Consider the following 17,193-nt stretch of genomic DNA (forward strand, 5'->3'; position numbering starts at 1 on the left):
TCTCACTCAAGGCACAGATGATCAGGCTCAAATTATCTTATTTTAGTCACATTATGCAAAGACCTAGCTCCCTAGAGAAGGCTCTAATGCTGGGAAAGGTGAAAGGAAAGGGAAGAAGAGGATGTAGCAAGATGGATGGACTCAGCTGGTGATGGGTGTGCCTTTGGAGGATTTGAAAGTCCAGGTTAGGCGTAGATTGTCACGGGGAAAATCTGTCGATGTGGTTGCTAAGGCCGACACTGACTTGGTGGAAAATAATCGATCAATCAATGATCTGGAAGCAGCTACAACAACCCAGTATTTCTGATACAATAAAACATAACAGCAACATATTCTGGGGTGATAAAGCAGGATGTGAGGTAGTAGGACAGTTTAATGGGATTCACTTAAACTAATGAGAGGTTCTTTCATCTGTACTCTTCAACAGGAACAAAGATAGGATATAGATATATTGTTAATAGAAAAGAAGATCTAGGAAAGAAATTTCACCAGGATTACAGGATATTCAGGGGTTGCTTGTGAGACATTGGATTGAATACCTGAAATAAAAATATTCTAATAAAAAGCACTGAAGCAGACATAGGATGAGAATTTCAGCTTGTAAAAAAACAAAATGGGAATATTATTTTTCAGGTTAAGAAAATTTCTGATGAGTTAGCCAACATTACAAAAGTTATTAACAAGATTTTTAAAAGGATAATTTCTTCACCCAGAAAAATTCTCTGGTAGCTTAGATATCTCCTTTTTTGGGCTGGGGGTGCAGGGGTGGACTGCAAATTCCTAAAGACTTGATTGAAAACAATAAAGAATTAATTGCACCCATTTCTCTTCAGGAGAAAATAAACCAGATTTTAAGTCTCTAAAAAAGAGCATGGCTTCTGGTATCAGTGATTTCATCGGTATGTTTTCTCTTGGGTGGAGAGGGTGTGGTGCTCACATTCATGCATGCTCATAAATACTGGCACTTATCTTGGTGAATCCATATTGCTTTGATCAAAGAGACAGATTCTTTTCCCAGATTTCATTATTGAATGTAAACGATGAAATATTGGTGTGGTTCACACCAGCCAGGGTAGTAATGTCTCAGATAAATATGATAATTCAAATAAAGTACATTTTGTAACTTTGCTTCTGAGGAGCAAAACTTGGGGAGCAACATCCAGAGGGATGAAAACTGGTAAGATCTCAAGATCTCTCTTATGGGCGGTTCCAAGAGAGCTGATAACTGTATCTGTTCAAGCCAGAACCTAGCAGTGTTTAGACTTACCCAGATACACTAGATTCAATTGCAGCCCCCCAAATAACAGTTGATTCTGTCTACCCCCATTGTGAATCCATGGGATGAAGTAGAAGTATCTTCCCCATCTTACTGTTGGCTTTGGGATTGGAATCCTTTTCTATGAACCTTTTTCTGCTTTGCACTTGACCACAGAACAAACATGCTGTGACAATTCTTTCTTCTACCCCCTTCCCAGGACACAGCCTTCCTGTCATCCCCAGCTCATGAGTGAGACAGCCTTAATTAAAGAAGCATTGAAAGGGTTAAAAGTAGTATTTTCCTCCTTGCTCCACCACTTTTCAAGGGCAAGCTCAAGGGTGAATGAATTCTGCTAGGAGGCAGGAGAGGGAACAGCAGTTTTTATGCCAGTAGTTTTCTGCTTACTCATGGATGAGTGGAGAGCACTTCAACTCAATAGTGGGGAACAGCCTCATTATGCTTAACTTTCCTGTCCTGTTAAAGATCTAGGAGACAGGACAGGATTCAGGGAGGAAGGCCATCTGTACATGGGATACCATATCTTGTTATTGTATTTAACCCAACTGGTGAGCACTTTGGTGATGGCATCTTAAGGGATATTCAAGATTGTAGATTTCCTTGTCTGTGGGTGGAGAGCATAGCCTGCCTAAAGGATCCTTCTTTGACTGCTGGTGGAAAACTCCAGTGCTGCTACTCTGATAAGAAAAAATGATAGGTTTCCAGGGTGCACTGGAGGGGAGGGTCTTCTCAATAAGGCTGGGAGCAAAACTTGTATCAGTTCTGGTGTTCACATGGTTATTTTCCTAGCTATTGGAACCCAGCAGAGGGGAATTAGTAGGGAATTCTTGTTACTTGGTGGCTTATAAACGTAATAGCTGGTCTTTTAAAAAAGAAACCACAACAGAGAGTGAATGAGAAAGCCACTCCCATCTGAGACATGGACTCCCTCTTGCCGTAAGATTATTCTTTTACAGTTAATAAAATTGAAAATGGTCATATTTTAACTTGAAAGCCCCTTGGAGAGAGACGTGTGTTTTGTGAAGCATCATTTCCATGATGGCTTTATTGGTGGTGTTATTTTTATCATAGAAAAGTAGCACTGGTTACACCTCTTGCGGTCCATTAAGATCACTGGAACAAAGAGAGCTGCTCTGTGGAATTTTCATTCACGTCTTTACTATAGTTTTATTGAAGAGTTGAGGGAAGTTGATGAACTACTCAGCTGGAAAACTTGAGTTAATATTCCACCATGCAAAGTTTGTATTTCAAAAAGTGGTCCTGCCCTTTCCAATCTTCTGTAATATCATGAGGCTGTAAAGGATTATTGGTTCAATTTATGTATGTTTTAGCATAAAGCAGATTCTTGTCTTCAGTTGGAAAAAAAATAACTTCAGTTCCTATTTTTTTACAGGGGATGTATGTGAAGCATTATGTAGTTCCTAAATGTTAGGCAAGAGTTAGTATCACTGATATATTTAAAGCCTGGGGAAAATATAGAAATAAGCTGAAGCTAAATATTTCCCCATTTAGCAGACACATAGGAGGGCTGTTTTCAGCGGTAGGGAAATCATATCTCCCTTTAAACTCTTGATGAAATGTAACACCTTCATTACACATGTGGGGGATAATTTTAAATCACAGTACAGATGCTGGGGAATTAATGGTAGTTAGCCAATTGAGAAGCACAGTGCAATATGAAGAACTGTTGGGAAAACTGGAGGGAAAAAAAAAGAATCTGTCACAGTTGTACAAGGTCATTTCAGACTTAGAAATGATGGAAAGTTCTTACAAACATATTTGACACTGAGGTTTAAGCATGATATACGTCAGAGCATTTTAGGAGGAAATGCATAAATCATTCAGCTTTTATTGTGTGTGTCTTTCTGAATGGCAATTCATCTTTATAAGAAGCTCAGCATAATTTAGAACATTGCTGATGTACGTGACACCTGCAAGATTAAATATCCAGGTTTGCCTGCAATCATAAACCAGAAACGTAAAGCATTTCTGCTTCCCAGGGAATCAGCCAGGTCCTGGTGCCCTCTCCTTGTAGATTGCAGTCTTGTTTCTTCAGCCAACAGGCATGGTTGAACAAACTTGAATGGCTTCATTAATGGTTTAGCGGTACACACAAGACCAGTATGCTGGTGTGGTGCTCTTGAAGCAAGCAGACTCAGCAGCCAATAATAAACAATGGCTTCTGACTTGGCTTCTTAAAAGAGGAATAAGCCAGAGTGCTGAACACACCATTGATGGAGCTATCCAGTTGTGGAATTGCTTCTGCATACAGATGGACCTTCCTGAGCCATTTACTTCCCAGAAATGCCAGGAAGTGTTAAGATTCTGGACTTCTGTAGCCTGTGACTGTAATGGTTGCCTAATCCCAAATACTCAGTCTCACAAGCTCGGGCTTAAAGATAACTGATTTATTAAAGGAATAGTATGCAAATACAGAGAAAGCTGAGAATGAGCAAAAGCGCGCCAAATACAAACTTAAAAGCCTTGCCTTCAATCCAGTCCCGCCCTCAGCACCCGTCAGCACGCACCCCCTCCCAGGTGCTAGCAACCGTTACATGCGCCTGGGAAAGTAACCTTGAATAGGATTGCAAACCCAAACATACATTCCAAAGTCCCAAAACAAAGCAGAGCGCAGGAATGGAAAAACCCCAGAAAGGAGCAAGGCGGGTATACACGGAAAACGGTTTGACATGTGAAACGTTACGATGTTAACAGAACATTGAAACGGGGAACATGACAGTGACTGAAGTCAGTGTGTACAAACAGATAGGTTCAAAGGCAGGAAATGCTCCTGGCAACTTGTTGATTTGAATTTCTACCTTGAGATATATTGGCTTCCAGTTGGAGGGCCCTGGCAGGGAGAGGCATCAGGAACAAATTGTACTTTAAATGGTATGGTCTTAAATAATCTAGCAAAAGATAATTTATAAAGGGCAAATACATTTTTGTTGTAAGAGATTTGAGTTGCTGTGTAAATTGGTTTGGCAACATCGTTGGAAAGTTTCCCCAGTGCAGACAATAATGAAATGATTAATTCAAGCCCTTAAAAGAACAGAGATGGATATGTTGGAAGATAAACTATGATGAAGGAATGGATCTGTTTCTGTGCAGCTGAATGCAAAATGGAATTCCTCTATATTGTGTTAGAGCATCTACTGTAGTCTTAGAAGGTTAGAAAGACACTCTTTGCTATACTGTAGCATGGCAGGGGAATGCTTCTCAAAAGTTATAAAGCTTGCTTCTTTTTTTAAGGAAACAACTCAAAGCTGCTTGGATACTTGAATGTTGCTGGATTCTGGTTTAGATACCAAATGCTAAACAATGTAGAGATTAACTGGGGAAAATATTTTCTCTGCAACCTTTTCTGTGTTGGATGGCTTCTGTTCCCTAAAAAAAGAAATCCATGGATCTGGGGCCAGAAAGAACACATCAAATCATCATTGAGAGGGCTGACAAGGCCATACAATCCCACTCAATGTGAGCTGCAGAATGGAAGCACTTCTTTGACAGAATCTCAGTCCCCAGTACAATAATGACCAAAGAACTGGCTGAGTTCATGACCAGGATGCCCCAGGCTCTTGCTGGAAATCAGGTGAGCCACAGTGTTTTATTTATTTTTTGCTGCTGTGGTTGCCATATGAAAGGTCTAGGCTCCCACTGTTTTGGAAAGGTGTAGCCTTCTGCAATCTTTCCTTTGGTGGGCATACAAGGTGCTATGAAAGGAAGAACTTTGGGGAAAGGGAGAAGCTTCTCCCCTCCTAGATTCTTCATTACGTTGTCCAACCTGCCAGGTTTGGGGTAGGGGTTAATCCAACCTTTCAGCTAGAATGGGCTATTCAATTCCATCTGTGATTTTTGTCTGTTTCTCTAGCAGTAAAATCTACTCTGAGAGCAGCTAGGAACTCAAGAAAAGTTGTGTGGTCCCACAGCCATCTGATTTGTACCTTAGAGCTGCCAAGAAGGCTATTACACTGCCTCTGAGTTATGTTTCCTTTCACGATGAGGATGTCCTTCAAGCTATGTCAGATGAAAGGACTGTCTTTTACATGGAAACGCCTACACACCATTTCCTAATCTGTGGACGGAGATGAATAATCTGAAGAGCTCCTGGTGGCAATTCCAGCAAAGTGACTTTCAGGCTTTAGCAAAGGTGGACAGAAATAGAAAGCATTAAGGCTGGCCTCTTGTCCATTTAGAATTATCTCAATCCCCTAAATGTTTTGACATCTTTGAGAGGAAAAAAATAATTATTATTTTTCCTCTCAAAGGAAATGAACTACTGTATATCTGAGAGGCAATTCTGAGGGATAATAGCAGGCAACCCCCATCCTGACCACCAACACAGCTTTTTTCTGCTCCTGACCTCAGCCTCTCATAATACTGTTCTGTTAAAATGCAGTTCTGGAGCATGTTGCTGGATTCCTATGTAACTGTAATATGTACAGTCCCTGTATAGATGGTCTATAATGGACAAGCAAAAGTGACATCAGTTGGAAACAAAGCATGTCTTTCATGATGCAGAGTGTTTTGAAAATGACTTTAGAAGCCCTATAGACATAAAAACTAATGGTGTTTTTATATATTGATGTTGGAGGGTCACTAGTGAGTCCATTTAAGAAGCCCACTTTATGATGATAAGAAAAAAAAAATCGTCAGCCAAAGTGTGGGTGGTGCCTTGCCATCCAGTCCACAACATCGTCCTTTTGCTCATCATAAGTGACTTTTCTGTTCTATTTATGAATCCGTTTCTCAAACCACCAATGTTCATGTTACATGGCCTACTCTATTATTCTGCGTATACAACTGCACCAACATCATTACATAATTTCTGCTCCCAAAAGCTCTGTCACAAGTTTCAGAAAACCAAGTGGTTTTATATACCGAAAAATGTGAGGGAATATGCTTGGTATGCGCATAGCATAATTTTTGTGCCTTGTTATAAGGGACTTATAAGACTTAAGACAGCTCCTTTTGCAAACTCTTCCCACAGACTTCGTGCACACACACACATTATGTACATGCTTCAAAAATGGTTAGGAAGAGGAGCTTCAGAACACAAGGAAGCAACAGCTGAACACCTCTTTAAAACAGCTGCTTTATGGAGACAAGTCATTAAAATAGCCATATCTTTAAAGAGACTCCTTAAAGCCACTGCATCTGCTTTTGGGCTTGTGCAGAAGCCTAAAAGCAATTGGCTGCTTTAAAGAATTGCTCTGCTGGCATTCCCATATGTTCCAAAGCACTTTGAATCAATTTTTAAATATGTACCGTATAGGCCAACTATACTATGTGCGCCCACGTCCATACACTGGTGTCTTATTTTACTACATGCAGACAAATACTTACAGCCAGCTGAGGCTTCCTGTTAAATGTATGTGATCAACATTTGTGCCAGTACCATTCCATATACAAAAGTGAAGTCAGAGAAAAGGAAGTTGACATATTCCACAATAAAGCAGACACATGGACCCTTGCCTAATTCAGAAATGCAGTTTTGGAACTGTGTTGCTTGTTTAAAGATCCCTGAAAAACTGACTTGAAGGATTGCAAGTAAATAAAGCAAAAGTTCTACTATGTAGATTGAAATGGTATAGAAACCTGAGTAGATAAATTAAACAAGCATAACTTGGATGAAAAGCCTGAGGAATGCCTCTCTGGATTGGCTGAGGTATTTGGAGGAAGAGAATTACATTAGTTCCTATGCACTCCTGGGTATAGTAAAGCTGGGGATATCTGCCATGATCAGCATCAGGGCCAGGCTCGGGATAGCGACTTGGAAAGAAGGCGGCTGTGTGTGTGCACGCGCGCGTCCACCCATATATCCACCTAATCTAACTCTACACAGGAAGGTGTCCAGGAATGCTGCCTAGAGTTATAACTTGGCAACCTTTAAAAGCATTTTTGGCCTGTCTGCTCAGAGTACTGTCAAGGAAATTGCAGGCAGTGCTTTCAGTGGGAGCGGCTGGGAGGTGTATGCGTGCGGAGTAACTTGCCCAAAACTCTCAGCGGGAAGATTATCTCTTTAATTTTATGGGGTGTGCGCATGGGAAGAGACAGAAAAAGGCCAGGATTACCTAGTATTATGGCAAAGGTACTCTGTCAGTTTACTTTCTTACATAATGAACTTCATGACCACTTCTTTATATTGGGAAATGTTAGCCAGCTGAGGATGCAATACTGAATCAATGTATTTAAAAGGAGAATGAGTTATGACATTGTGATTCTTAATGACAGCATATCTTAGACATGCCTCATTGCTAGGGCCACCTGACCTGGGCTTCAAAAATCCCAATGGCACTAGATGGCAGGAAAAAAAAAAAACCCTACAGAAAACTTTTGTTTTCACCTAGTGGTTGTCTGGATTGTGGCAGCTCAGGTACGGTAGCCCTATTTTTCCCAGGGAAATGGAACAGAAACCAAGCATGGCAGCTCACATACAGAGTGACTCCTAGTACTGTTGCTCATCTCCAATGGGCCAATGGGGACACTGCTGTGGATAGAGAGACATGGGAAAACGATCAATGGGGGCAGATGCTTTGTCTCTTGGGCACAGATCTAAAAATCCACATCAGGGGGAAAAATTATACCTAGTTACGTCTTCATAACTACTTGCAAGGCATTTCTTTTTCATTTTTAAAATTCTCCTATGAGATGACCAAAGTACTTAGAGCCAAGTGGAATTTCACATCTGGCCCCCTTGCTGGAAAAGCATTTGGGGTCCCAGTGATTTCCCACATTTTGGGGACTTCTGCTTGTGTGCAACTTCACCACCATGCTGAGGCATGCTTCTCATGTAACCTTGAGAACATCCATGCACATTAACAGCCAACTAGTCAGAGGTGTCCATAACACATCACAATATCAAAATAATGACACGTCATGACATAATCACACAAAGACTGTAACTTAAAACTTGAGTCATACCATCTGACCCAAGTATGTGAAGTCACATCCTATGCATCATGATTCATGTGTCCTTTGTCACCTGTGGATGCCAGCACCTCTAGCCCTTCTGAATTAAGAACCAGACACTTCCATAATAATGACTGAATTGCATTGCCATTTTCAGGGAATCTTCCTTAGAGCCCAGAAATTTTGTTATGTAGCTACAGGTAGTCCTCGTTTCATGACTCTAATTGGTTCTGAAGACTTGGTCATTAAGCAAAATGGCTGCTAAGTGAATATGTGACAGAGAGATGCTGTGAAGATCACTGGTTGCTGCCATCTCATTCAGATAAAGTTCTCCTGTACAGTGTCCTATACCTGACCCATTTTTTCCCTTTCTTTACCCCTTCGCAGGGTGGAGAGATTGCTTGCTTAAGCAATCTTTTCCTGAACTGCTTTTCTCTGGGGCACAGGCTAACTGCAAGTTAACAAGCTCAGCTGGTGATCTTAATTAGTTGATTAGAATCCTCCCCTGGCTGGCAACTGCTGCCTGAAACTGACCAGACCTTAAACATTTTCACACTGAACCTTTTGTTGTCCCAATTGTGGGTATTGGTCAGAAAATGATTTTTTTATTAGCATTTATTACCACTGTATTGTTGAATGGGCACTAACTGAGGCAGTTGCTAAACAAGGACTACTTGTATATCTTTGTACCTGATCTTCTTTGTAATGCCACCGTATCTTGAGGCTCTTGGGTCCATGGTATGAATGTAGTGTTTGAAAACAGCAACAGAAAGTTTCCAGCAATTAGGCCTGCCCACCTGCCTCAAGGATCCCTTTGGCTTCCCTTCTATCAAACCAGCCATCTCCAAGCTCGAAAATACATGGACAGTTTCCAAATTAGCAATCCTATTCCCAGATCTTCAATTTGATTTGGGGTCAAACCTTGATAATTATGAATGGCTAGATCAGTCATAAGGACTCCCTGGCTCAAGGCTAATTGGATGTATGTCACTTTCCAGTAGGTCAAGCCACTGCTTCTGTCATTGACTGCATGTGATGAAATTGTTAAAAGTAATAAAATAATTAAAGCAAATCTCTAGGCCCAGCCTCATAACAGTAATGGTACAAGACATCAAGCAATCTGGTTCCCCAATTCAAAGACGACCTGATGTCATATGGGACAAGGGTATGTTCTGTACCAGTGTGCTCTTCTGCCCCCTACTGACAGGAGTCAGCATAGCACACCGCAGGAGTAAGAAAATGAGCTGCCAAGAATTTGAGTTTGTTAGGAACCGAGTTGCCAGAGACGCCATTAGATTATAGTACAGGGGACACCCAGGAGCCCAAGAACTTCTCAGAGAAATGATTCAGGCATTCATGAATGCACAGCCTGAATAAAGCATCCAAGGCCTGTACAGGTAATCCTCATTTAGCGATCTTACTTCAGCTTTTCTTTGCTTTACAGACCTGCAAAGGTCGTAAATGCAAGGACTGGTTGCAAAGTTGCTTTTTCATCACCGTTGTAACTGTGGTCGCTAAATGAGACAGTCACTAAATGAGGACTACCTGTATGGCAAGCTGAAGTCACATGAACAGGGCACCCTCTAATCCACCTTCCTTCTTCCAAGAAAGAATTAAGAATCACGGGTGAATCTTTAATCTATTTTTATGAGGCAGAGGCACTATCCCCTGGGAAATCTGCTAGTACAAGAAATACTGAAATGAGTATGAAGGAGCACATGATGCTCTGGCTCAGACATGGATGGCATGTGCAAGTCACAGTGGTTTAAACTCGGTGGGTGACAATGAGATTCCCACTACAGTGCTTCAAAACTTGCCTTGTCTTGCCTCTGAGGGCATTCAATGTCCACTGAGAAATCTATCAAATTTCCCTGGGGGTCATTTCAACATTACAGCTTTAATGGGGGCATGTTACAGATCAGTGAAGTGCACCGCTTAAAACGGCAATGTTTCAAGTGTTGGTGCTGCTCACACATACCAGGAGGTGCACAGGGACAGCATTAATATAATAGAGAATGAAATGACCCTAAATAGCAGAATGTTTGCTTTCAAGTTTCCTTTTGTTTTTCCCACTGAAAATATTGTCTCCTGGTTTCTGCACTGAAGGCTCAGATCCAGTGATAACAGCCATAAAAGCTTTGCAGGAGCTCAGCTGAACAGATCAACAACTTTGCAATCTGGCAGCTTTGCAAGCTAAATAAGATGCCCGTCTTCCTTGCGGGGAGATTCGCAAATTGGCAAGTAGGAGCTGTGGCTGAGAGAAGAAAGCTGATCCCCCCTAAATATTCCTCCCCTTTCCCCAAGGGAGACAACTCTCATGGTCGTACTGCCATACCCCTAGAAAGAGTTGTCCCAAGACAAGTGCAGAATATACTTGTCTGCTGGGCTGGAAAAGCAGAAAAGGCAGCCCTTTGTGGCAGCAGACCAAACCCAGGGCTGCTGCTGCTGCTGCTTGCTCCTCTGCTCCTTCCATCCTGGGCTTTGGGCCCTGGGCTCAGAGGAAGGAGAGTCCGTAGTCGTTCATCAGGATTCATCCCAGCCTGAAATAATGGCTTCCCCACTCCCTGACAGACAGGAAGACAGACAGAGCGCAGGCGTAAATGAGCCTTATCATTTCTTTTATTGTTGTCAAGGAGCAGGGAGGGGAGGCAGAAAAGGTGCTGTGTGGGGCGAAGCAGACAGTCCTTGGTGTCAGCAAGAGAGGGTGAGAGTCTACCATGATCAGACAAATGGCGGACAAAGGGTCAGCCTTGGAGGAATGCAGGACATCTGGGGATGGAGGGGGCGGGGGCTGCCCTGTGGGTCATGCCAGTTGGGGGAAGGTGGGTCCTGTTCCCCTCCCACGCCTGTGTCTCTATTGCTCTGAACTTCGGTCACAGTTTGGAGAGGGGCAGGGAAGAATAGCAGGGCCACAACATGGAAGACCTTCCCCCCAACCCCGGGCTACGGGATTCTGCGTCGAGCCGGGCACGCTTCTTCCGCTTGACAAAATGGGAATCGGCCAATGGCAATGTCTGTTTCTGTGTGTGCAAGTGTGTCAAAGACAGACAGAACCTAACCTCAATTGTTCTTCCAAACACAAGTGCCCACACTTTTACACAGCTACAGCATAGGCCGTGCCCCAACAGGCACCAACCTGGGTGCTTGCCAAGGATTTACAAGCATCTGGAATTTTAGGTGCTGTGGGGTGGGCTGGGGTGGGCTTGGAGGAGGGGGCTGCTTGATCCCCAGGAAAAGAACAACCCGGCCTCTTGGCTAATGTCCCATTCAGTCAGGGAGAGGTGGAGACCCATCTCTGTAGAAACAGGCAAAGGGAAGGTAAGGAGGCGGGGAGATGTCACGTTACCATGGCAACAGCACAGAAAACCCAAAGGAATGGTCTAGAGGCAGAAAGAGATGCCAGCCACTCCTCCCAACTCTGATGCACTCTCTTAACCAACGTGCCATTCCCAGGCTAGCTGATGGGGTCACCTTTTTCTTCATTCAGAGGACAGGAAGTTCTGTAGACTGGAATAACGCAACTGAACAGGCTTGGGTTTGTCTGCTGCTCAGTGCAGGACGGACCGGGGGGCATGGAAAATGGGGCACAGTACTTGCTCTGCCAGTCTCTTATTGAGGTGCCGTGGTGAGGAGCCCAAGGGGAGCCCCATTGCATGGAAGCGCAGTAAGGATAAGGGCCAGCACAGGGGGAGGCGGGTGCCGACGGGGGGGGGGACCTCAGGGGATATGTACATGGAGGTGCTGGCCAGCATTATTGCAGTAGGGACTCTTTCGGGAGGCCCTGTCTTCTGTCCTGCACACACACATACACCCCCCACTTCTCAGTGCAAGTGGACAATGGCTTGTACGAGTAAGGGGGGCAACGGCCCCCTTAGCTCTGGGATGAAAGGAGATTGCTTGCTGATCAGTCCCTGAGGTACCAGAACTGCCTCTCTTGCCAATGCGCCACAGAGTCCTGGGGAGGCACTTCCGTTCCCCAACCTTTCGTACCTCGGAAGATGAGACCGACACGCGCGTGCACGCCCAGGCACACCCCAAGAAGCACGCCTCAGCCCAGCCCCCTGCAGGAGCCCAGCACTTGTGCAGATTTGGCTGGGGTCCCGAGCGGGTGGAGAGCAGGCGCACGGATGTGTGGGGATGCAGAAGGGCGGGCTCCTCCTCTTTCTCTTCTCAGAAAAATAATTCCATTTCCTGTTACAAAGAAAAAGGATGGGGAGGAAGAGTAAAATGCTCCCTTCAGTGGGCCTGGACGCCTGGTGAGAGTGCCGGGACTGGTTGCTAGTTGCCGGGGGGGAGGGCGGTGTGGTTCTGGTGGAGCCAGGAGTCCCGGGATTGTGGCAGGCAGGTGAGTGGACGGGCAGCATCAGTATGGTGAGAAGAGGATGGGTCCATGTGCAGTTCGGATGGGCCCCGGAGCCGGACGCAGGAGCGGGTGCGTCAGAGGCGGGCCCTGCAACAGGGGTGGCGTTGGGGCTGGCCGCAGCGTCAGGGGTGTGGAAGCTGCTGCTGCTATGGCAGCTGCTACAGCCAGGGGATTGGGTAGCAATCCAGCTGCCAGGGACTTGGGAAGCTCCTTGGAAAAGGCCAGGGAGCCCTGTGGAGACAAAGAGAGAGAGAGAGAGAAAAAGAGAGGTTCAGTCTGGTTGTCTGATTAAGGGGGTGCCAGCTATTCAAGCCTATTACCACAGCCCATCTTGGCAAATGCCCATGTGCACTCACTGGCAGCTCTGCCATGCCACGCTGCTTCTTGTGCCGACTCAACAGGGGATTAGGCTTCCCAGCAACTCCATCCCGGTGCCGCCGGCTGGAAATATGCTAGAAAACCAAAGGGGAAGAAGCAGAAAGTGTGCTAAATAGCAAGCAAAGAATCCTGATTCCCTGACCGGATGTTGTCTGTCACCACTGCAAGTCCAGCCACGTGCACAAGGCTGATGAACTCAGATTCCAAGACGTTCACTGGAGATGCTTCTGGTGGTAAAATTGGTACTTCTTTGAGGATGCACCTGAGAGAGAGGCCATGCGTCGGAGAACATGCATATACCTATTATGGACTCCCACCCCTAGTAGCAGTCCATAGCCCCTATGCAGGGCTGGCTCACGAGTGCAAGCATGGCCTCAATCAGGTAATTCCAGTGGCAATCCCAGTGTCTCCTCCCATCTTCCAAACTGATAGTAGAGCAATCTGGGGCAATCTGTATTTAATAAGCAGGCCCTGGGCAATTACTGAGATCAAGTCCTGATCTTGAGACTCAAAATTCCCAGGAAGCTATGAACTTCGACATGAAATCTCTCATCAAGGGGAGAGAGATATACTTTGCGTATGTAAGTTCAGAGGCATTGCATCCTTTCATATTGTACTGCTTTTGTACCTGAGCCTTGACAAAAGTAGAGAAATGTTTTTAGGGCTGAAGTATAACTATAAAACACCCCTGTGTGCTCTTGTGTCCCACCAACTCTTCTTCCTAGGAGGAGGAGGTTCTCCCCTGGCAAGATGTACTGACATGGTGTCATGACTGAGTTGCACACCTGTTTGAGCTGGATCTCCGAGTTAACTTTGACATTGCAGATTTCACAGTGGAAGGTTCTCTCCTGAGCACTGGGGTCTTGGTTGCCTGGTTCCCCTCCAGAGGTGGGACTAAGACGTGGATACGCTTTGATAGGCCCCAGTCCGCTGCGCGCTTCCAGGATAGTCTTGTGCTTTGTACCTAGGAGAGTATAACCCAATTTTGAAACTACAAATGCTCAAAGCACCCTCTTGAGAAATGTCCGCCAAACATTTCTTGCGACGCTTTCTCTTGTACGCTTCCTCTTCCTATTAGCAAAACCGGTAGAGATAATCTAGCCCTCTAAAATAGCAGAATTTATCCTCCATCTACAGTTCTTTTTCCTTGTAATCTTAGGAATTGTAAGTCTATAGTTAGAGGAATTTAACCTGTAATTCAGTCCATCTCGTTGACAAACTAAGATCAGAAAGGACACAGAACAGACTTTTCTGCAGTGACATCTTTTTTTATAGAACTGATTCTGCAGTCTAACAAACCTATCAGGTTCCCCTCCTGTGATGACTTCTACCTTCAAATAAAGGATCTTTTTACATTACAGCTTTTTGGCTATCAAACCACCACATTTTATAGAAATTCTGAAGTCCCATTTTCATATTGTTAGGTGACAATTTGATTTTTTTATTGCATCTGAGTATTGCTTTTACTTTATCAGAATGTCTCGGTGTGTGTGTGCGCGTGCACATACATTTTAGCAGACCTCTACAAACAGTTTTCTTCCTGTCTGATTGAGAGGTGCAAGGAGTATGCCTGCCAGGAATGGGGGGAAAAAAAATCTGCTTTGCTTGAGTTTTTAGCGAGAGCTTCACTGATACATACGGGCAGGCAAAGCTTTTCACAGCTTGAAGATAAACATTATCGTCTTCTAATATCTGCGCATTAACTTGCTGCTAAAAGTATAATAAGATGAACATGAAAAAGTTTACAGCAAAAGACAGAATATGAAAGCTGAACCTGTCATGAGTAAGGATGGCGAGCAGGGGGCTCCCATCCAGACTGTTAAGCGCATGGGTAGCACTGAGGAATTAGGTAGCCATTCAAAGAGACACAGATCGGGACCGCCTTAACCTTTGGGGTTTATATGGCTGGGTTTTTCCCACGCTTCTTCAGTTTGTTAGGATTCCTGTTAAGTACAAGCAATAAAACATTAGAGACCAAGTCATTGTCTCAGCGTGTTTCCTGGCAGTTAGGACAGAACCCCACACTATGGTTCGAGCTCTCCATTTAAATACTGCTGTCCTAATTCTGTCTTCTGCAAGACCTCCTTTTCTTCACAACTGGACATCCTCGCAAAGGAAGTGAGGACCGTCTTTCAAACCATGGCTGCTCTTCCTACAGCCGTCTCAGTGTTAGGTCATAATTTAGGAAGGAGACAAGACCAAGGGCAAACTGCCACCGAGGTGAACAGATCTATGCCTGCATTGTGCCACTTTAGACTCTGAGTGTGGATTAACAGGGCACACCAAAGGCCTATCATAAAACACAAATGCCAAAAAGGCTAATGTGATGCCAGTAGGATGAGGACATTAATTGCAATGAGAAATTGCAAGAAAAACTTTAATATATTAAAATAGACGGTACAATATTACAATCTCAATGGCAAGAAGAGGTTTATGTTTTACCAGTGCCTTACTGCCTGGAATCTGTTTATTCAAGGTAGCAAACAGACTTGGAATATCCAGTTTGAAAGGCCAGAAAGTGGCTCTCGTTGGAAATGAAAAACAATAAGAGTTTTTCAGCCCTAAACTCAGCCCTATTACTAATCAGAAGCAACCACACACTCTGACCCCTGGAAAGTGATTTTAAAGGTTGTGGGTTGATCACGTAAGACACAAAAATCTGCACTTTGATTCAATATTTTTATTCAGTCTAATTAAGCAGCACAGAACTTCTGTGATATTCTAGATAAATAAGGAGTGAGCATAAGTTTTACTAAATAAAGAAAGCAAGGAGGAATAAAATTTTCCAAATTATGCTTCACAAACAGCTAAATTCTGTCATTTGTGTGAACTTAATAAAATGGGGTTACATTTTATAATAAAAGTCTCCTTTTGTTAATCATAGAGAAAGAAGAATGACCCTGGAGGGCATTAAAATTTTGTCCTCTGTGCTGTAAATCCCATTGAATCCTGTTGAAACTACTGCTTTCTGAAATATTGTGCATATCCAAAAGGAACATGACTTTGGATGTAAAAATATTTCCCAAAGTTCAGACTGGAAAAAAATCTGCCTCTATTATGAGTTTCATTCAGAGATGATGCCCCTGTTTCAAAAGTATTTTTTGGGGGGTGGGAGGGGGAGATCCATGTAAGTATAGTAATACTGACATCCTTCAAATGCTGAATTCTGCATCCAGCATTTCCTAAACTGAAATCCAGTGGAGGAGGAAATAGCTCAGCTTCCAATCCAAACTGAAGCATTTATGGCTGTCTCTTTTCTCTTCTAAAAGATATATAGGTTCTAAACATGTTACTTAAAAATGTTTATCTTAATTTGAACTTTTGTCCTTAGAAAAGCAAAGGGCTCTGAATAATTAAACATGCATTTATTTATTCAGTTTATATTGTTTAGAGCAACCAGACCTGGGCTGCAGAAATCCAGATGACCATTCGATGGTAGCAAAGACTTAGAATTTGCTGCCATCAAGGGATTATCTGGATTTTTGCAGCCCAGATTTGCAGCCCTATTCTTTCTACAAGAGCATTAGGTACAGGGGGAGATGGATTTATACATGTTAACTATTAGCATTATAGTACCGAAACATCTTTTCACATTGCCACATTCTGAGATCTGAGGAATGATATGACTATCTTAGAGAAGACTGGAGAGATGCAATAGGTAACTAGTCTCAAAATATGACAAAAATTAGGTCTTAACCATGTTTGGTCCTTATTCTGTTGGGTACTTAGGATCACAGTTAACTCCACTCTTGTTCTGATATTCTCTTCCCTTGTCACCAATTCTCAATGAGTTAGTTTTCCAGCGAATGATTTGAAGCTACAGAAGATTTTACAATGACACTTTTAGCAAAGTGAAGATACGGCTTTTTCCCAGCACACACCTCTTAATACACTAGATGTGTGCTAACAAGAGGCAGCCCACCAAGAGCTGCATAGGGACCAAACAGGAGAGGAACCACTGGCCTCTTCTGCTTCAAGCATGGCCTTTCCTATATGCAGAAGGAAGATGCCTCACTAATAATTCTTCAGGAACATTTCCTTATCCCTAATCCATAGCTGAAGACATCTAACCTCATATTTATCTGTTCCAATGTTTAAGTGATGTTTTTCCTCTTCTCTCAACACAAGACTTGCAGTAAACTATGAATTTGTGGTGCTTCCACAGAGATTGTGTTGATTGACTGCAGGGGCTGGGATCTGCCCAGTTCCCCTTGACTGTTTTGGGCTGTGGTGGGCACATTCCCTCCTCCTCCTGACCAGACTA

At 43.6% G+C, this 17,193-nt stretch overlaps 1 protein-coding gene across 1 annotated transcript in view; it reads right to left on the bottom strand.

Moving 5' to 3' along the window:
- Positions 1–11,289: 11,289 nt before the first annotated feature.
- Positions 11,290–17,193, bottom strand: part of ZNF385A (zinc finger protein 385A) — a 150,537-nt gene continuing 144,633 nt past the window's right edge. Inside the window, exons 6-8 of the mRNA XM_063293871.1 lie at positions 13,715–13,893; positions 12,908–13,003; positions 11,290–12,782 (exon numbers count right to left, since the gene is read on the bottom strand). Of these exons, the coding sequence (XP_063149941.1) occupies positions 12,552–12,782; positions 12,908–13,003; positions 13,715–13,893 (506 nt within the window). The 3' untranslated portion in view covers positions 11,290–12,551. The remainder of the gene's footprint in view (positions 12,783–12,907; positions 13,004–13,714; positions 13,894–17,193) is intronic.

This window comes from Candoia aspera, chromosome 2 (genome assembly GCF_035149785.1).
Source record: "Candoia aspera isolate rCanAsp1 chromosome 2, rCanAsp1.hap2, whole genome shotgun sequence".
NCBI classification, from domain to species: Eukaryota; Metazoa; Chordata; class Lepidosauria; order Squamata; family Boidae; genus Candoia; species Candoia aspera.